Genomic DNA, 21,253 nt, shown 5'->3' with positions numbered 1-21,253 from the left:
GCCATGCTTGGTTCTACCGGACCAGTCGGGTTTCATACCTGAACGCTCCAGGTCGCACAACCTGCGAACCATTTTCGCAATGCTCCATGTACTGGAACCGAGTCTGTCTGCGGCGGCAGTGATGTTGGACGCTGCTAAGGCCTTTGACTCGATCGAGTGGAAGTATATGTTTTTTGTCTTGCAGCGTATGGGATTCCCGTTAATTTTTATAAAGTGGGTTACGTTACTTTATGCGGACCCATCAGCCCATGTGCGGGTGGGCGGTCTGACGTCGGAACCATTTGTTATTGAGCGAGGCACCCGACAGCGATGTCCTCTGTCCCCACTACTTTTCGCTCTAGCGATAGAACCGCTGGCATGTGTTATACGGCAAAGACATAGGGAAACTGCCCTGAATTTTAACTATCGCCCAGTCGCCATATCATTATATGCGGACTTCATGGTGCTGTTTGTCCGTGAGCCCTCTCGATATTTGGCGCAGCTCCTGCGAGAATATGTTCGATTTGGTCTGACTGTAAATTGGGAAAAATCCACCATTATTCCTCTGACGGAATCCACGATCCAGCCTGATGTGGAGTTCCCGCTAGTATGGTCTGCAGAACCAGTCCAATCCCTTGGGGTCTGGATCCATCGTGATCCAGAAGTGGTTATTCGCGAAAATTACGGCCGGGCCTGCAGCACTCTGGATCAGCAAGTCGATCACTGGGTAACTTTGCCGCTATCTCTGGCGGACCGTATTGTGCTCGCGAAAATTGTGGTTTTGCCGTGGTTTTTGTATCTATTTACCAACATTCCGCTCATCCTAGCAAAGGGATTTTTTTACACCCTCCGCACGACTTTACTCCGATTGATCTGGGGGGCAGGCATGCTTGTGTGAGCTGGTCTGTCCTTACACGCGCTTATGATAAAGTTGGGTTTGGGGCTCCGGACCTACATGTCTACTACCTGAGTGCTCAGGCGCAGTATGCGTACTTTTGGGTAAGACTACACGCATTCACCCCTCATGTTGCAGTGGAGGCGGAAGATGCCTCCCCTGTCCCTCTACACAGTATGCTCACACACACGAAGCGTGGAATCCCGAAAACAGACATTAACGCGATAGATACAACGATAGCTGCGTGGCAGGCGATAGGTAGACTGGCCCACAAGTTACCCATATATTCCCCGGCAATGCACATAGAACACCACGCTGCGTTATCAGTGACTCACGAGGTGGGCCTGATGTGGCTCTTAAAAGAGGCAGGCTTGCAGTTGTTGCAAGATCTGTACCCAGAGGGATCGTTTCACAACACAGACACCCTGCAATACATAAGCAACCCCACACTGTTGTTCCGCTTCGCGATACACAGGCTTAGACGCGCAATTAGAACGCACTATGTCACTTACCCCCTTGAGCCCCCTACACTGCGCTCCTTGCAACTGGCCCTAACTACCCCCACCAACAAGAAATTGATCACTAGGCTATATAGAACTATACGTGATGAGAGCAGTGACGGACCTGACAGAAGTTGGGAGAGGTGGAATGATAGTCTGAGTTCCCCGATATCAATGGCAGATTAGGAGCATATATGTGGTTTAACGGATAAACTTGCTGCAAATGGAAATGTACGTATAATAAATTTTAAGTATATACATCCGGTGTACTATACGCCGGTGAGGTTACACCGCTATGGTCTGCGTGACTCTAGTCGTTGCGTGACGTGGGAACAACATGAAGCAGACTTCTTACACCTTGCATGGGAGTGTAGAAGGGTGGCCTGTTATTGGTCAGCTGTCGTCTGGGATGTAATAGAAATGTCGGGCTGGAGATACAATGCACTCCCCTTGTATGTTTATTGTGCTGTGTTCCACATGTGAAGGGGGTGGTGGGCCGATTTGTACGCCTAGCACTGCTAATGGCTAAACGTAGGGTAGCCATTACATGGGGAGGGAAACGGTCACCAAAAACTGAACATTGGATCAAGGACCTTGTGTATTGTAAAGACAATATGGAGTTATATGCAGACGAATTACCGACAACACCAAGGCCGAAGGATATATGGGAGCCATTGCGACAATTCCTACACCAGAGGGCAACAGCGGATGCACAGAGTGACGAGGGTTAGTTGGGACATATTTAAGCGTTAAACATACTGAAGACGCAGCATACCTACAAAGGCGATACGATGCCTCTATCTCTCAGTCTGACAGAATAATACCGATTGATCAAGATATGAGTTTTTCCTTGTTTGTTATAATTTGTTGACTATTTTTTTTTATTTGGGGGGGGGGGGGGGAGACAATGTTTAAGATCACCTTGCATGGTGGTATTGTGAAGTACGTTTTTAATTTTTTTATTTTTCAAATGCAATAATAATAAAAAAAAATTAAAAAATAAACATCTATGAAGACCGCCAGTCAGTCCTTCTGGGCCCCTCATTGTGAGTGGCCTGATAAATGGGCTGGATTTTCCCCACCCTGGACTTCTCGATACCAGGGGTACCAGTAACTCCAGCGATGGGGAGTCAGGCCCATTACAAGTTGGACCCTGAGAGTCCACTAACAAATGAGTGATTACTGAGGGAATCTGTAATTTTGGGTCCTATTCCCCCAGTGACTTATCATTGTGGGCCGGACTTTCATCTACAGTTTTCGGCAGCTTTTAGCAGCCAAAATCTCTGAGTGAAAGTTGAGCGCTGCGATGTTTCTGCAAATCTCATAATTCCGATGTGGTCAGTAACTGCTGTTACCGGCCCCATCCGAATTCGAGAGCTCTCCTAAGGAGGGTCTGTCAATGACAGACCTTTGTGGTGGTCTGTGGAAACATTTGCAGAAGGCCAAGGACATGCGCTTAGACTTCAGAAAGATTCTTGAAGACGTGTTTTTTTCCCTTCAACCAGATTACAAGAACCTCAGTCGATCAAACAGATCTGTCTGCCCAAAGATGGGTGCATGGATTCTCTCTGTTAGAGGTCTTCGTGGCTTAATCTGACGAGTCTAAACCCTGATGTGAAGAACATGAGCTGTAATGTTGTGCCTCCACGATGTTTGGCAAAGAAAGAAGGCCGAAGCAGAAAGCCTAAAGTCCAAATGAGAGCTGTTTTACATTCTCTACTCCATAGAAATGCATTTTTATCTGACAAGTGTTCACGCCTTCATTGGTAGCGTTTGATCTAATAATGTAATTTAAGATCCCATGTACTAAGATGCCTTTAATTAAGCCTACGCACGGCCTCTCATAAGGAACATAGGACATGTTACGTGATTAACAAAAATGTATACCAAAAACAGGCAACCGTTCGACCTGGATACCCTGTCAGGATATTCTGGTGTCAAAAACCTCGTGGCTGTTCGAACCCCCCGTGTTCTGATTAGCATCAGTTACTTGGTACCTCAGTGTAGAATAGAAGAGAATCCATCCTGAAATAATATGCGGAAAACCATCCGTTATACAACGAGAAATTAAAAAATCAAAAATCACTAAAAGTTGAATTTTTTTTGCCAACTAGCCTTAGTTTCTAAACATGTTTGTAGAATTTGAAGTGGTAAACGGGCACCTTAAAGATTTTGGGGGCTCCGGGGCAAATATATTTTGGGGGCCCCGTTCAGAACACCTTTGAATGTATGATCCAGTTTCAGCTCTTTTATGCCCTTTTTGGCCAGATCACTGACAATGCACAGGCACACTTAATGTGTTTACATCTAATAGTCAGGGATAGTGACGTGTTTTCAATATTGTGTCACAGCAGCAGCTCACTACATTACTGCAAATAATCTCTGTGACACCCTCCCATTGCTCATATGTGAGGTTCTGTTTTGATTTAAAAAAAACATATTTATGGGTGTTGCATGAAACAAGCACATTTCTTCTGCAAAATGTCTGTAAATAGATTCTCACACATTACCCAAATGAAAAATAAATGAAAGTAAAAAGGTATTTAAAAACCATCTGTTTAAGAATTATTCAAGGTCATCAGGGCAAGACTTCCTGCAGAACAGAGCTGACTCTTATCAGGGGACCCTGGGCCAGAGGCCACTTTCCCCATGCTTTAAAACGTCTCTGGTGTTAACCCCAAGATTGATGCCGTAGGAAAGTTGGCAACTCAGTTGCTTTCTTACATAAAACGAAATCTTTGGTGCAGTATCCTAACTTCAAAGTCTGTAGCGCCATCTACTGGACTGACGATTATTATGTATGTATTTGATTCCCTTTTTGTTCATCAATAACTAGCTGCCAAAATCTTGGAAATCCATATGCGCTCGGTTTTTTTTTTTTAGAGAAATGTATAAGTTTTTTTTTTTAAACCATTTTAATTAATTTTCTTGTAAGCAAACCAACAAGACACTTGAAACATTACGTTGCCCATCATTTCTGCTAACAGCATATACCACTTGGCAATACATAAGTGGATCCTAGACCAGCACATTGCCGCATAGCCGGTAACAGTCTCTGACCCCTCCATCCCTGGGGCCTCCCCATTAGTCCGAGTCCGAGGATTCATCTTGTGACAGCGGTGGAGGGTTGCATATTTCTCCTCTGAATTTGTTCCACGCCCCCCAAACCTTGTCCCACTTTCGGGGGCATCCCCGCCTGATAAACACAGAGCGTTCCGCAAACATTGCTACATCCATGTCCCTTCCCCACGCGGTCAGCGTTGGTCCCCTCTCCGCCCCCCATTTTTGGGCTATGTTCCTTTTAGTCGTTATGATCCCCAGTGTCACCCAGTTCTGCGCCTGCCGGCTGAGGTCATTGGGCTCCCACACATTTAACAAGCATCGCCGGGGCTCAGGCACCAATGACACTCCGCACACCTGCGACATCGTCCTCATCACTCGTCTCCAGAAATCTTGGATGACTGGGCATTCCCAAATAGTGTGGTAAAAGGTCCCCACCTCCCGGGGCTCAGGCACCAATGACACTCCGCACACCTGCGACATCGTCCTCATCACTCGTCTCCAGAAATCTTGGATGACTGGGCATTCCCAAATAGTGTGGTAAAAGGTCCCCACCTCCCCACAACCACGCAAGCAGAAGGGGTGCACTGCTCTACCCATTTTGTGCAATAATTGTCTGGTGTATTACGAGCGGTGCAGGATCCGAAGCTGCACCAGGCGCAGCCTTGAGGGGATACCCGCCTCCCGCGGCGAGGCCAGCGCCTCACGCCATTCCGGGTCCTCAAATTCCCCGACCTCCTCTGCCCACCTCTCCCGTAGGGGCCGCATGGGGTCCGTCAGGTTATTAATGAGCTTGCGGTATGTGAGGGACGTAGCCTTCTTGGGCATGTATTCCGTCAGTAACCTATCCTCCAGCGGGGATGACTCCGGAACCTCCTGTCCGGGTGTCAGATGCGTCATCAGGGCGTGTTTAATCTGAGTGTATCTGAACCACTCCGAAGGAGCGAGCTCATATTGTTGCTGCAGCCGTGTGAACTGGACAATTGCCCCCTTGTGCCACATGTCACCTAATACCGAAATGCCGATGGAGTCCCAGGCATCGAACCCTTTACTGCCCCTCAGCCGCCCCAATTGTTTAGTATCCCAAAGAGGTGTGAGTTGAGTCAGTACTCCCCGCCACCCGAGTTTAGCCTGTGCTGTGTGCCAGATAGACACCGTCTGTCGCAAAGGGCCGATCAGCTTCGGTGCCAATCGTCCATCATATAAAGAGGACAGCATACCCCTCTCACCTAGGATGTCTCTGTCTGCCCTGAACGCTGGATCAGACTGTGGCGCATGGAGCCATTGGTTAATCACCTTCAGTTGGGCTGCCCAATAATAGAGCTGGATATCCGGGAGCGCGATACCCCCGTCGTACCACCCACGAACCAGTTTGGTTTGCGCAATGCGTGCCGGCTTGTTACCCCATAACAGGCTGGAGACTTGCAGTGCTATCGCGCGGAAGTAGGCCGGAGGCACCGGGTACGGCGTGTTTTCCAGTACATATAGGAAACGTGGCAGAGCCATCATTTTGAAGAGCGCCGCCCTCCCCAGCAAAGTCAGTGGCAGTGCTCCCCAGTGAAGCACATCCCGCTTGAGGCGGTCCAGCGGGGGGCTTAAATTGCGCCGAAAAAACTCCGCCGGATCCAACGTGATATGCACCCCGAGATATTTAAACGAGCCTTCTGCCACCTGGAGTGGACAACCCGTCGGTAAGCGGGGGGGATGGCCATGCAACACAAATAGGACCGATTTAGACCAATTTATCGTATATCCCGACGCCCGGCCAAAAATCTCGCAGATATTAAGCAACGCCAGTATAGAGCGGCCAGGGGAGGACAGATACAGTAGCACGTCATCCGCGTATAGAGAAACGCGGTCCTCCCAGCCATCCGTCCACCTGAGGCCCCGTATCATGGGCTCCCAGCGTATCCACGCCGCGAGCGGCTCAAGCACCAGGGCGAAGAGCAGTGGCGAGAGGGGGCAGCCATGTCGCGTCCCTCGCGTCAGGGGGAAATCCTCCGACATATGCCCATTGGCCGTGATATGCGCTAGTGGGTTAGTGTATAGGAGTCTGACCCAGGCACAAAATTTGGGCCCGAAGCCCAGATGTGACAATACCGCAAAAAGAAAGGGCCACTCAACCATGTCGAACGCCATACGCGCATCCAGGGAGAGAAGCACCGCCGGCTCCCGCACGCGTCCCGCCCGGGCCAGCACCCCGTGTAGGCGTCTTAGATTGTGAGATGTACTTCTGCCGGGCATAAAGCCGGACTGATCTGGGTGCACAATTTCAGACAGATATGGCGCCAGCCTGATAGCCAGTAGCTTAGCGAGGATCTTGGCCTCCGCATTGATTAGTGATATGGGACGGTAGGAGGTGCATTGCGCAGCGGGTTTACCTGGTTTTGGAACCACCACAATGGTGGCCGTGCGCTGATCTAACGGAAGCTCGCCCGCGTGCAGGCTGTGAGTGAACATATTTAGTAAGTGCGGGGCCAGCGTCTCGGACAATCTTTGGTAGAGCTCAATCGGTATGCCGTTGGGCCCCAAAGCCTTACCGGGCTGCAACGCGCCAATAGCCGCCTGGAGTTCCTCCACCGTGGGCTTAGCCTCCAAGGCCTCCCGAGCCACGGGGGATAGTGTGGGCATCCGAATGTCTTTGATGTATGTTAATGCCTCCTCCATCGTCATGGAGGAAGCGGAGGCATAAACCCCCCGGTAATGCTCCGCTAGGGCACGCACGATGGTGCGCGGGTCGGACGTTGTCCGGCCCTCCGCAGTGTCAAGCCGCGCAATCCACCGGGCGCCACTGTCGCGGCGGTCAAGCCACACCAGCAACCTCCCCGTTTTATCCCCCACGTCGTAAACTGTATGCCGCGAGGCCTCCAAGCGTTGTCTGGTGCGCTCCGCGAGGTGCTCTCTGTACTTAATCTGCACCAGTTGCAGGTCGCGGGAGGCCGCGGGGGATGGGTCCCGGGCCTGGCGGGCCTCCGCCGCCTGAAGCTCACGCTCCAGCGACTCCAGCTCGGACTGTTGCCCGCGTTTGTGTTCCGCGACGGAAGCCATAGCCTGCCCCCGAACCACCGTTTTGTACGCCTCCCATAGGACAGTAGGGGAAGACACCGAGGCAGCATTTTCTTGGAACTAAAGGTTCGTCGCCTTCCGTATGGACTTATTAATCTCGGGGAGCCGTAGGTAACCGGGACGCAGCGGATAAATACGGCGACGCATCAAGTGGTATGTCGTGTAGTGCAGGAGTAGCGGGGAGTGATCTGATATGCCTCGCGGTCTGATTTCCATGTCGTCAATGTTCTGAACACAACCAGCCGATCCCAGGAAGTAATCTATGCGAGTCAAACTATTGTGCACCCCAGAGTGGTACGTGAATTGCTGTGTCGTCGGGTGATGCAACCGCCACAAATCCGTCAGCCCGAGCGCCTCCACAAAGCTCGCAATGCGTGAAACGCCCCCGCCTCGGGGCCGTGGGGGACAGCGATCATGGAGGTCGCTCATAACCGTATTAAAGTCACCACCCAGTATCACCTCCCCCTCTGGTAGTGTCATCAGGAAGCCACTAAGCGCCGGGAACGCCACAGCCTGTAGCGCAGGCGGAATATAAACAGACACAATGTTAAGGGGCCGTCCCTCCCATTGGGTGTGGATCGCTGCAAAACGCCCCGACCCCTCCGTGTGAACGCTGTGCACAATTAGATGGGACTGTCGGCGCACCAGTATGCCCACCCCCCGCGATCCGGAAGTAAACTCAGAGTGTGCCACCATCTTGTACCCCCATCTGTCTAGGGCTTTGCTAGCGGTGCCAACCAGATGGGTTTCCTGGAGTAGGACCACCGTCGGGGCGCACCCCCTAATACTGTGCAATACCAGGCTCCGCTTGATTTTGTTGCCTAAGCCCCGCACGTTCCCTGTGAGCATTGAGAGAGGCCGCACTGGGGTCAGATTGGTCTCAGACTGCGTATCGCACTCTACCCCGGACATTACGGTGGTTGGGGCGGGAAGCTGTGAGTCTCGCGGATGTACTGCTGTGGGGCATGTGCATTACAGTGAAAGAGTGCATCATGTGTCGCAAGTGCCAGTGCCAACAAAAACCAAAACCTATAAAGAAAACAAGAAAACAATCCCCAACCCCCACCCCCCCTCCCGGCCTCCCTGCCATACGGACCTGGAACTGCCCGCCACACCAACTCAGCAGAGTGCTCGAACCCCATAACCCCAAACAGTACTTGCGTGCAAAGGAGCGGGAGGTCCGAGGAAGACCAGTGCCTCCCCTGTCCCAAGGTCCCATAGGTTATACAGTCAAACAACGTGAGATAGGCCACTCCAGCGCCGGTAGGTCTCTGAGTGCATTACAGTTCAGTAGGCCGGGGAAAACCTCAGCCCAGACCTCATCCGGCAGATCCCTCCTCCGTCTCTCTCGTCTGCAGCTGTCGACCATCAGGATCTTCAGAGCCCCCAGACTGCCCTCCGCTCCGGTCCGAACGTCCGTTACCCTTGACGCGCTGCCATCCCTCCAGGCAGTCATGCGCCTCCTCCGGCGTGTCAAAGAATTTTGTGGTCCCATCCGCCACCACTCGGAGCCGTGCCGGGAAAAGCATGGCATAGGGGAGCTCACGTGCACGCAGCTTCTTTTTGACTTCCAGGAAGCTCCTCCGCTGCGCCGCCACTGCCGCCGTGTAGTCCGGGAAGAAGGACACAGTGGAGTTCTGGAGACGGATGGGCGGCGCCACCTGCGCCACCTGGAGAATGGCGTCTCGGTCGCGAAAGTTAAACAGGCGAGCCAGCACCGGCCTCGGAGGCGCACCCACCTTCGGCCGGCCACCAGGTACCCTATGGGCGCGCTCCACCGAGAAAAAGGCTGAGAGGCCCCCTGGGCTGCAGTTTAGACTTTACCAGCTCCTCCACGTACAGGTCCATGGCCGGGTGCCCCTCACTTTCAGGAATCCCAGTTATGCGCACATTGTTACGTCGCGAGCGCCCTTCTAGGTCATCCAACCTGGCCGCCATGCGTTTGTTCTCCGCTTCCAGTTGCGAAACCTGCTGCAGGAGATAGCTAGAGTCTTTCGTTAGGGTGGCCGTCACTTGCTCCACATCTGTGACCCTGGCTGACATTTTTGAAAAGTCCGCACGGAGAAGGGACACATCCGACGAGATTGAACCCACAGTGGACTGCACCTGCGTCAGAGCAGCCATGATGTCCTCCAGTGTCACTTTTGGCGTCTCTGACTCCGTCGCCGTCCGCTCAGTGCGCCCCGCGCGGTCTGACAGCGAGGAGGGGTCCTTGCTGTAGGCGAATTTGTCCAACTTGCTCTGCTGGCCTCCTCGGGCCCCCTTTCCGCCCATGGCCGCGTCGGAGGACCTTCGCTCCGCCCGCCACCAGTCAGCTGTCGCAACGCGGGGCCCCGATCAGGCACCAGTATCACCAGGCCAGCAGCGGAGTCGATCCCCACCACAGGGCAGACCCTCGGGTATGGCTTATTAGTCCAGGGCCAGTTCCCCCAGCAGCTCAGGGCCCAACACCAGGCAGATCCGCAGTCAGCAGCCCTACCCTCCCCGGCTCAGCAGAAGGGGGGGGGGCCGCCTCACAGAGCCTCTTCGCCGATCGCCGGCAGTACCAGCAGCCAATTTCGTGGGCCAGCAGCAGCGCCGGGGACCAGGGCGCATCGGAGCACGTCTCCAGCCCCACACGCCAGGCGGGCCGTCAGTCCGGTAAAGAATTGAATACGGGGCTGTGCGCCCCACCGCTGCCCAGATCTCACCGATGCTCCGTGGGCTGGGGGAGAGCCGCTCAAAGCGCGAGGAGCGCGCGAGGAGCGCGCGGCCGCGCCCGGTCCGCCCCGAGCCGGCAGCCTCCACCGAGCGGTCCGGATCGTCAGCGCCGCACCCGGGCCACTCCAGCAACCCGAGGCCCCGGTCTGGTAGGCCGTAACCTACCGGAGCTCGCCGATTGCGTTAGGAGCCACGGAGGGATTCCGGAGCGGGAGCAGGCGAGGTCGCTTCGCCGCCGCTCCCCGTGTCTCGACCTTGGGAATGTAGAGAGTCGCGGATCAGAAGACTGATGCGAGGGGAGTCGGTCTCACCCTCGGAGCTCGCTTAGGCTGCGGCCATCTTGCTCGGCAGCAAGCCACGCCCCCCCAAATGTATAAGTTTTAGATAATTGTTGGCAAGACCTAATCTTTCCAAAACGCAATCTATACTTGCAGAAGGCTTAGGGTCGGCTCCTTGCTCATGGTTGATAGCTTTGCTGTCCGTTTCAGTTGTCTGCTCTTGATTTGATGGCTTACTTACCTGTTTTCAGGGTCGGCTTTAGCACTGGTGGTGCGCTGTGCGACAATGTTTGTTGGCGCCCCCCACAGACTCCCTCACTACCATCCATTCACAGTGCCCCCTCAAGCCTCCATAATCACTCTCTATCACATGTATTTGATTAGTTGTATGGCACCTCCTATACCAGTCTAGGGTGTCAGAGCACTTTACATCACACACATACACTACACAGAGACAATCAATCATAGGTGTGTAAATCAGTGTATAGAAAATGTTACATAAGCCAGAAGACTACAAGGTGTAGGAGTCGCATGTCATCCATACTGGTAGACATTTGAGTTTAAGAGTGCTTGGTCTGGACAAGCACAGACTCATAATAGAAAACATATCCCCATGGTTTGGGGTTACATTTAATAATAGAGATTTTTTATTCTTACCAAAATGAACCCTTTTTGAAACATTAGAATAATGAAAGACAGAGGAAAAATCATAATGCTCTAATCTATATCTTGCAGTTTGCATGCAGCTCTTTGATAGCTATTAGCTCACTGTTCCATGTTAGGATTTTAACATCTACACTGCCAAGAACAAAAGGATCCCTCTGTCAAAAGCACTGACTGATTTAAAATATATGCACTTTCTGATCTGCATGGTACACATTCTTGGCTGCAGGCATATAAATCCTCTGTGCTACCATAAAATGAGTTAAAACTTTCACTAGACAAAACTCCTTCTCTCTCCAGGAAGAACGTGAATCACCTTAGTTATCTTGACATTTTTATTGCTGTTTGAGAATTGCCGGAGGCTAGCAATGCAGCAGCAGGTGCTTCTAAAGCTATAAAATACTTCCAAGGACGGCGCCCCCTTGAAGAGTCAGCACCCGGTGCGGTGGCACCGGTCGCAACGCCCTAAAGCCGGCCCTGCCTGTTCTTGTGTATGTTCTGCCTAGGAGCATTTCGGTCTCATAGTTTTCTGAATGAATGAGTTCTATCCTTCCTCAATATACTTAAGGGGTCTTTTTAGGGTTGAACCTGCCTGAGCCATGTGCTACTGCATGCGAGGCACTATAGTTTACTAAAAGGGGCTTAGAGTTTGCCCACTGCTTACCATTCGTTGGCTTTGGTATCACTCTCCTTTACTGCCTCCTAATTGGACAGCACAGGTTAAGCGTCTTTTACTGTTTCTTCTCTGGCACATAAACCCTGCAAAAATTGATTCTTCTTAATTATTGTCTCGCCACTGCTGGCGTTGTGATCCAGGTACTTTTTTCTGAGGTCCAAACATCGTGAACATCTTGCTACTGAAATAAAAAAGTAGTTTCCTCGAAAATGCAATAATATAATTTAAAAAAACACCAGTAATGAAAGTAGGTAGAAGAAATGTAATAATCAAATCAGTACAAAATTCACTATATTAGGAATTGTTACTAATAATAAATAGTTATTAAATGTCTTCTACTTATTTTTATCACTGTTGTTTTAAAAAAAAAAAAAAGTTATTATACTGTTTGATGCCAGTTTAGATACAGGTTCCTTTGGCCATAAAATGGATTCGGGTGGGACGCTGAAATAACATAACATGTGTATTTGTAAAGCTCACGTTCACCCGGAGGCATCTTGGTGCTGAATAACAGATGTCTGGTGCTATCCAACTCAATGGTACTCATTTTATCAACCTCAGATGGATGAAAGGCTGAGTGGACCCGCCGGGTTTTGAACTTGTGACCATGAGGTCGAACACAGGTGCCTGCATTGGACGCATTAGTCCACTGAGCCACCAGCCACACTAGTCTGTGTAGTCATTAAGTGCATAATATATTTGAAGGCACCAATTCCATTTTATAGCCACCATTTTATTATCAAACAATGCAGTTAAGTAACAGTTATACCCTTTCCTTTTCCAAAATGTTCCAGTTACACTTAAGAAATTTATTATAAGCTAGATTGACATCATTTTCTCTAATTAAATGTTGTTAATTTAAGGGACGCATAGAGCCAAGTGATATCTTTAGTTTGTTTAATTTTTCTGAAATTTAGAAAAAATCGATGAAAATATTCATTTATGGTACTGAAGAAGCATTATAATGATAGTGAAACGTGTTGGCCTAAGTAGTGTCACTACGAATGAAGCTTGAACATTTAAACTGAAATTGAACATTTTGCGCTGGAAATGAACGATAAAGAACAGACTTCTATTTTACTTCCTTTCTTTATTCAACGGATTTATACATTTGATTGTGTGCCCCAAAGAGCCTTAAGAGACTTGTGTGAGTAAAATGTATAGCAACAGGGTAACTGGCCATATGTAGTGGACTGCAGAACGTTGGTCTGAATATCGTGACTGCCTGTTTGCGTACTACTGTCTTGATGCATGCGTTCATATGCCGGTGGCAAAAAGCATTGGTAGAGCCAAGAGTTTAACCTTTTAGAGCCAAGACCTATAGGCTTTGCCAGTCCTTGTGTTCTGTGATGTCCATAGATGAGCAGCTTGATAGAAGTTTGCACTTGTGTTCTTCCTAAAAAGTGAGCAGCAGTTTCATATTTTGTGTCTTGCTGCATTATGGTTCCCACCTGCTTATATTTTACAAAACTTTAAGCGCTGGATGGTACTTCCCTACTAGAGTTTAATAGAGACAAATATTTACACATGCAGTGAGTGAAGACAGACATTTCAAAATTCGTTTTCTATGAAACATGCCTCTGTCCATATCACCAACTCTTTTTGGGAAATGGTGTAAAAAATCTTCAATATGGCTCCAGGTGATGCCTCTGCCCTAAACTTTAGACCACTCCCGAGTCTTCCTGATCAGTCCAAAGAGATTACAAAGCAAGAAATGGAATGGAAAGCTGCGGGGACCACACTTTAAAAGAACTTGGATCTGATTACAGCTATCACCTCTTGCATAACAAAATGTATATTTGTAAAGCACAGATTCACCCCTTTCAGTAACTTGTCACTAAAAACAGATGCTAATTGTAACCTTTCAGTACTCATTTCATCAGCCTAAAAAGGATGAAAACCTGAAGGGATCCACCGAGATTCAAACCTGTGCCCATCAAGTTAAATGCTGATCTCTGCACTGGAAGCATTAGTCCTTAGAGCGATCAGACTTTACTTTACAGAAAGAAAGTGAAGACTGGTTCCTGCAAGCAGTCCTGGAGCCACTAGTAAAATATAAGAGCAATCCTCCATAATCCCTCTGACGGGCCTGAGTGGCTTGGCCCTTTTCCCATGCTACTTGCTTATAGCAAACAAAAGAGTGATGGAAGGAATGCTTGCCAGTTTGTCGCTCGGGCTGCTTTCCAGTCCATCACTTTTCGCTCATTGTGCTTTTCTAGATAAAGACTAGCAATATGAAAATCAGTCTTGGTCCTACTCCAATAGGAACACTGCAGATGGAACTTCAGCAAGGGCCCCCTACTGGTAGCTGAAAAACTGTGATCTTCAATGTGGCCCCTAGCAATCAGTTGCTGAGATTAGTTCAAGGTTTCCTTCCATCAATGTATGCATATGGTATTTCTGTAGCACAAACCTTGCCAAAAGGCTGTAGAGTGATGTACTGGATCAAAGACAAGCATAAAGTCAACAAGTGATGGGAGAAGTAGCTGGATTGTGGACTGCTAATGTATTGTGCTGCTTTGTTCTTTAAAGAGGTGAGCCTTCAACTCTTCCCTAAATTGGAGCAGCATTGGGGCAGTCCTGGTGGATACAGGGATGTTGGAATACTTTTTATTCTTTTTTTTTTTACACTTTTTAGTCTATAGTCCCATGATTTTCTGGCTGCGGGTGTACCGAGAACCATCAGAAGTGGACTGCTTGTCTACAGGATATACTGGGGTGCCAATGGAGTTCTATCAGAAAGGGAGTGATGTAATCACATTTCTTCTGGCTGAGGAAGAGACATGCTCCAGCGTGTAGCATGCCTTTGAGGAGTGGTCTTATGGACTCTTAAGTCCATGGAACAGGCTGTTACTACCATCCAGATGTGAGAGTATGAGGGATTGAAAAGCAATTCTGAAGTCGTTTTCTGAGCGAAATAGTTTCACTTTCTTTCGAAGAGAGTTTGTACCTTGACATGTCTATTTTTTCGCTGTGAGTCCCTTGAGGGTGAGTTTAGTGAAGGTACATGTTATTGAGCCCGATTTGTACTGTTTCTTGTTTGATGTTCTTAGTAACTAACTGGAAATCTGTCTTGGTTGGGTTGAGCTTCATGTAAGCACTGGACATCCAGATCTGGATGATGTACGGACAGTGTTTGAGGCATTAGATTTCTGAAGCAGAGAAGACTTTCAAGTAGAGTAGACATTCAATTAAACTTTGCCGTTTGTATTATGCTTCTTGCTTGGCATCTTACTGCCCATGCCCATAGTTGGCGGAGTGTCTGCCATCATAAAACTCCCTCACATGGTTGTCATTTACAATCAAAAACTAGCAGAACACTACATTAGAGAAACCAGATTTTTATAGATAAATCCTAAAATAAACAACCATTTAAAAGCTTGCTAAGAATCTGATCAATATGGCTTATTAGTATCTCTTTTCAACAGAGCAGTTTACCTTAATTTATTGACTGTTTCCTGTGTTTACCCATTTGTGTTAAATACTAGGATGCATACTTGGTGGGGTGAGGAATGCATTTTGAATGATGCACATGTTTGTGCAGAATAAATAAACAAAGAGGTTTGTGAACGAGCCCATGAATCTGTCGCCTACATTGCTTCTTTTGCAGCATTACGCCAGCCGGCAGGGTCATCTTTCCGTCTGTGAGCTTCTGTTGACCAGTGGCGCACACTGCAACGCACAGACTCATGGGGGTGCCACACCCCTTCATCGTGCTAGCTACTGTGGGCACAGTGAGGTGGCCAGGCTCCTTCTGTCCCATAAAGCTAAGCCGGAGACAGCGGATGATGATGGAATGACATGTCTACATAAGGTGAGGATGATGACATGGCCCTCTATAACAGGAGGTGATGGCATGCGGCTACAGAATGTTAAGGTGGAGGGATGGCCATAACTGAATGACTCTGCAACGTGAAGAGGTTGGACTGACACTACACAGAGTGAGAGGGGATTGGATGACTTCATACAGAATGAAAGGGATGCTATTGCTATCAACAATGTGATGGCAGTGGATTGTCACTACACACAGTGAAGGCATTGCAGTGATCATTAACAAGATTATCAATCAATCAGTCAGGATTTATAATGCACGGCTAATCAGCCAATAGGGTTTCCTGGCGATTGTAGGTCCCAGAGGCTTATTTGAACAGCCAGATCTTGAGGGCCATTCGGCATTCTGAAAGTGAGGTGATGCTCCTGAGGTGTGTGGGGAGGCTGTTCCAGGTCTTTACTGCGATGTGAGAGAAGGTGCGTCCTTCACTTCTGCTTCGGTAGATGCGGGGAGTATGGGCAAGTGAAAGGGAGGTGGAACGTAGTCCTCTTGATGGTTGGTGGAAGTTCAGGCGGTGGTTAATGTAGGAAGGACCTTGGTGTGTAGAGCCTGGTGCGCGTGGTCAGATTATGGCACTGAAATACTCATACATACGCTAAGAGTAACTGCATGACTATGCGGAGGCGAGTGATTGGATAGCTGTACTTGCAGGAATGGAAAGGAGATGGGCAAACACAAGGAATAGACCAGGTGCTCAACTGTGCTAAAATAACTATATATAAGTGAGGGACATGGAATGATCACACAGGAAATTAGCATACACTTGTTGAATAAAGGCAATAGACTGATGACTGCACACAAGGTGTTGTTGATGGCAATGACTGCACATGAGGTAAGCTGATGGGATAACGGAATATCAGTTAAGCATGATGAGGTGAAACAACAGTGGGATGGTGGAGAGATGACTTAAACGAGGGTAAAAGTACCCTCCACACACTTGAGGTGAGATGAAAGCGATGGCTGCAACTAAGTTGATGGTTAATGGGATAATCATAGTGAGAATGTTGGGAAGCCCTCACATTAAGTGAGGGCTATAAGATGATTATGCGTAAGGGAAGGGTGATGGGAGAGGCTAACAGGGCATTCAGACCCAATTCTGTTTTTTAACGCAGGCTGCAGAGAAAGGGCATGCTGACCTCTGTGAGCTCCTGGTGCAGCACAGCCCGGTGCTGAAGACCATCCTGGACAGGAAGTTGAGAAGGGCCTCGGATCTTGTGCCCACTAATAGCCATCTGAAGATGTTTTTAGAAGTCTGAGGAGCCGTGATCACTGCTCAGAGGGTCCACCTGAGAGACACTGCTGTGGTTGGCATATTAGCGGTAAATAATGTGTTATCTACCTGGAAAGCAACCTGTGGTGCAGAGACAACTGTATGGTTGGAAGCTTTCCAGAGAGCAGTGTTTAATTTTCACCAAACTAGAAGAGCGCAGAAATTGTGAATCGTCGTATGTGCAACGGAACTTGCATGTCTCAGTGTGTGCATGCATTAGATGCAACTCTGTGAAAGATTGTGATACAGACCACTGAAATAAAGATCAACAGCAGGACGTTTGGTGACCTAACGCTCACCAAGCAAGGCACTTCCAAGACTCATACCGTGGTTTGTATAAAGCAAAGGTCTCCCCCAACAGGGAGACTGCCAAACTTTGTGGAAAACATGTTTTGGGATGAATGACTTGCCGCTGGGGGAACGATACACTACTGGCAAGTAAAGTGTGCTGTGGGTCTAAGAGACTTCTGAGCCAGTGTAATATCTAAAAGCAGAAGAGTAGTGTGTGATAGAAGCCAGATATCTCTGTATTGGGAGAGGAGGACAAACGCGTATTGAGATAAACCATCTCCCTATCTTTTGTTTATGGCGTGACCATGCTTCTGAGGTAACATTTCTCAGGCATGAAACTGGAGTTAGATAAATAATGTAAGTGATCAGAAGGCAGGAGAAACAAAGTGTTTGAGCATATATCTTTCAAAGATTCTTTTTCGCAGGGTTCTTAAGCTTTGTGGGAGGAGCATTAATGTGATTTGAACATCATTCTCCTCTATGAAAAACGCTTGTGTTTGTGTTACTTCACAATCACAAGTAATATCCCTTGGAGACCTAAAATCATACACTTCAATGATTAAGAAGCTTCTTCAATTTCCACACACTCATACACCCAGTCTTGAAAGAGCCAGGGAAACAATTATCTATGATCAAATTGGACGCCTAGTGTTCTTAAATTTGAGGAACAAAGTTTCACATGTTTTTTTTTTTTGTTTGTTTTTTTGGTGTTCTCATTTTGCCGCTTAACTTGTTGGCAATACTCCCTTTCCCTTAGCAAAAGCCAAACAGGAAAAGAGTCATTCCACACAACCCTTATTGAGCATGACACGCAGAAGAAGGGGACCAGGACCGACAGCTATTTATTGGCTTAAGCCTTGGACCCCATTCCTCTGACACCAGTCGACCAACATATCCCAAACTTTCCTCCGACTTCCTGGATCACATGTCATATCCTGTTTACTGATATATATGATGTTGTTTTTACACTCTGAGAAAAGGGGTGGGATTGTAGATTTCCAATCTCTACATATCTCTCTTCTTCCCAATAAAATAACATAAAATATTAATCTTACTTCTCTCTTATTTAAGAAAACAGAATTATCATGAATTCCGTAAAATATGAGTGAGGGGGTTACTTTTAACCGTGTTCCAGTTACTTCCGACAAGAATTCACATAGGTCCGACCAATAGTTAGTAATCTCTGGGCAAGTTAAAAACATATGATAATCATCTGCTAGAGGATCTTGACACCTTGAACACAGATATTGATTTCCGGTAGTTTTTGTAAGTTTTACTGGGGACCAATATGCTCTATATAAAGTAAACAGATGGTTACGTTTTAAGAAGGCAGGTTTGACTATCTCTCGAAGCAATGCAAATGAGGTCATCCAGGTCTCAATTAGATTAATATTAACAACATCATGACTCCAGATCTGTTGAATGTCCTGGTCAATGTCATCTTCCGCTTCAATAAGAATTTGATACCAAAGAGCAATTTCTCCTTTGGTACCGCCAGGTTTCATCGCTTGAATTAACCAGGAATCATCCTTCTGTTCCCCCCAATTTTGCCTGTCCCACCAAGCAGAGAGTTGATAGAATTTAAATCTGGTTAATTGTCCCCGAGTACATGCTTTCAAAGACTCCCGAGTGACCAAATCCGTTCCCATTCTCAGATCACCCCACCTTGAGATACCCGCTTGCTTCAATGGTAAGCTGAGCCTATCCTCCAAGCAGGCTGGGGTACCGGGGGAACCCCATATTGGAGCATGATCAGAGTAATACGATATTCCAAGTTTTTTCCGAATAAACACCCAATTCTTTACTGCCTGCAATAAGATCTTCAATTTCACTTTTTTGAAAAATTTAGCATCCCCGAACTTAAAAAGAAATTGCCTATGTTCTTCACCGAGATCACTTAGCATTGCCCCCTATAAGTGCCCTAAAGCAGAATCATCTGGTCTGTTTAGTAACATCCTAAAGTTTTTAAAGTGGAAAACCTGAAAATATAGCCAAAAATCCGGAAGAGCCAATCCCCCCTTCTCCAACTTTTTCCTTAACCTCTTCCAAGATATACGGGAGCCCTTAGAAGCCCAAACAAAACTTCCAATCTTACCCTCTAATTTTCCAATTTCATTTTTATCAAATGAGAGAGGTATTGTGTTAAAAAGAACGGTAACCTTTGGAAGTACAATCATTTTTATTAGGTTGAGCCTACCATATAGGTTGACAGGGAGATTTGCCCATCTTATTAATAATTTCCCTACTTCCTGGCTAATCCTCCTCCAATTAACCCTTGGAACCAATCTTCCCCGACCCCCGGGGCAAAAAACCAAATGAGATACCTAGGTATTACAATTACGCAGAGATAATAGTTTCTCTGGTTTTTTCAAGACTGGGTGTATGATTGTGTGGAAATTGAAGAAGCTTCTTAATAATTGACGTGTATGATTTTAGGTCTCCAGCGGAATTTACTTGTGACTGGTAAGTCTTATACGAAACCCTGTATCTTGGATTAGCAAGGCCTCTCTCTTTTACATTCACGTTTGTGTTACTTCACCAGGGTTTCCAGCTACGCCCACAGGTGCCATCGTGAGAGCACTACTTTTTCCTCCCTCCAAAGGGTATGAGGTATTCCAGCAGCACTCCTATTCAACCTAGGGGACTTTTTAACATGCCTTAGTTGGTTTGGGTTGCTGGGTCTTTTGCCTTGCTTCAGCGCCAGGACACCCCTTGGGTCAGATCCTCTCATTCATTCATTCATTCAGCACTGTTGCTGCACGAGCATTTGAGGGAGCATGACAGATTATTGGGTTCACACCCAATAAATGTATATGTGCAAAAACTATCTGTTCCCTTTCTGGAGAAAAAGAAAACTGAGTTATGTGAGGGGGGATGTTAGGAGTCAGCTGCGCTTCCCTGCAATAGTCAACTCCACTCTGGATTATTTTATTTTCACACACCTCATCCGCTCGTTTGCAAACCTTTTTGATCTTTAGGTGACTTTTTCCCAAGGTCTACATAGAGTATGATTTGTAGAAGCCTGTAAGGTCCAGAACAGATCTAGCCTTTTTAAGGCAGGCTGTATTGCATGCCGCCTGAAGCGATGAATGCTTCCAGTCAGCGGTAAGGTTGGAAGATATGTGAAGCACTCTTTTTTGCCTCTTTTTCTGTATACATTGACATTTTGAGGCACTTAAATGAACACATATGACATCCAGCGTTTTCAGAAATATCATGTCTACTGCTACTTCATTTGTAGAGTTTTCCTTCAAATCACGTTGTCTTTGGTGTGTTAATGAAACATGACATCTTCTGTTGAGATCTGCGCCCCATGTTTCTGTTTTGTTAAAACTGCAATTGTTAGGCCTTTTTGGAGGCTACTTATGTTCTACCTAAAGATAAGCATCAAATGTCGTATTCTCCAATCAACTAAATTGTGAGCTGTGGATGTATATATTCTGTAAGGTTATCTCATTGCGAGGAATGTAGGTGCTTACGTTTATATGGATCAATGAGCTTGATGCTTGCCGCAGGCATCTGTTCTCTGTGGATCGTGAATTTGAGTCCCAGCGAGCCCACACTGCTGTGTTTGGTAGGTTGACTATCATCGGGCTGAACAATATTCATATCTATTATTTGCAGTGCTCAGAAATGACAAATTTGTGGTATGAAGCACTATACGAAAACAAGTTATTAAAACAAACAACAGCCTCATTTCGTTGAGTCCCTGTGAATACAGTGATTTCTTTTTTTCTTCATACAGTGGCATAGGGGAGTTGAGCAAAGCTCTGCAACAATGCTACTTTCGTAAACTAGTGAGCATTGCTTATATATGTTCTTTCTTAACTGAGGGGACATTCAGTTTTCTTCATCATTGTGTGAGGGCTGTGGTCACTTGCAGGATTGCCCCGGTGGGTGTGAGACTGGCAGCTCGTGTGGGCCTCTGGTTTGAGTCTGGAGGGCAGAGGTGTTGTAGATCCTTGAATCACCTATGCTGCGGCCTTTCCTCTTTTAAGTATCCTTCACAGCCCCCTTTAGGAGACGCTAATACCCTTCAACCC

General features: G+C 47.6%; 1 protein-coding gene across 2 annotated transcripts in view; it reads left to right on the top strand.

Annotated features, from left to right (window-relative positions):
- Positions 1 to 20,906, top strand: part of ANKRD39 (ankyrin repeat domain 39) — a 104,726-nt gene extending 83,820 nt beyond the window's left edge. The window contains exons 5-6 of one of the 2 annotated variants that reach the window (XM_085634597.1): positions 15,428 to 15,631; positions 16,762 to 20,906. In XM_085634597.1, coding sequence (XP_085490723.1) covers positions 15,428 to 15,631; positions 16,762 to 16,905 — 348 coding nt within the window. In that variant the 3' untranslated portion in view covers positions 16,906 to 20,906. The remainder of the gene's footprint in view (positions 1 to 15,427; positions 15,632 to 16,761) is intronic. The other variant, XM_085634596.1, reaches the window with a different exon arrangement.
- Positions 20,907 to 21,253: the final 347 nt, after the last annotated feature.

Source organism: Triturus cristatus, chromosome 11 (genome assembly GCF_964204655.1).
Source record: "Triturus cristatus chromosome 11, aTriCri1.1, whole genome shotgun sequence".
Lineage (NCBI taxonomy): Eukaryota > Metazoa > Chordata > Amphibia > Caudata > Salamandridae > Triturus > Triturus cristatus.
Note: the sequence above shows the minus strand (reverse complement) of the source record. Positions and strands in the feature narration are given on the sequence as shown.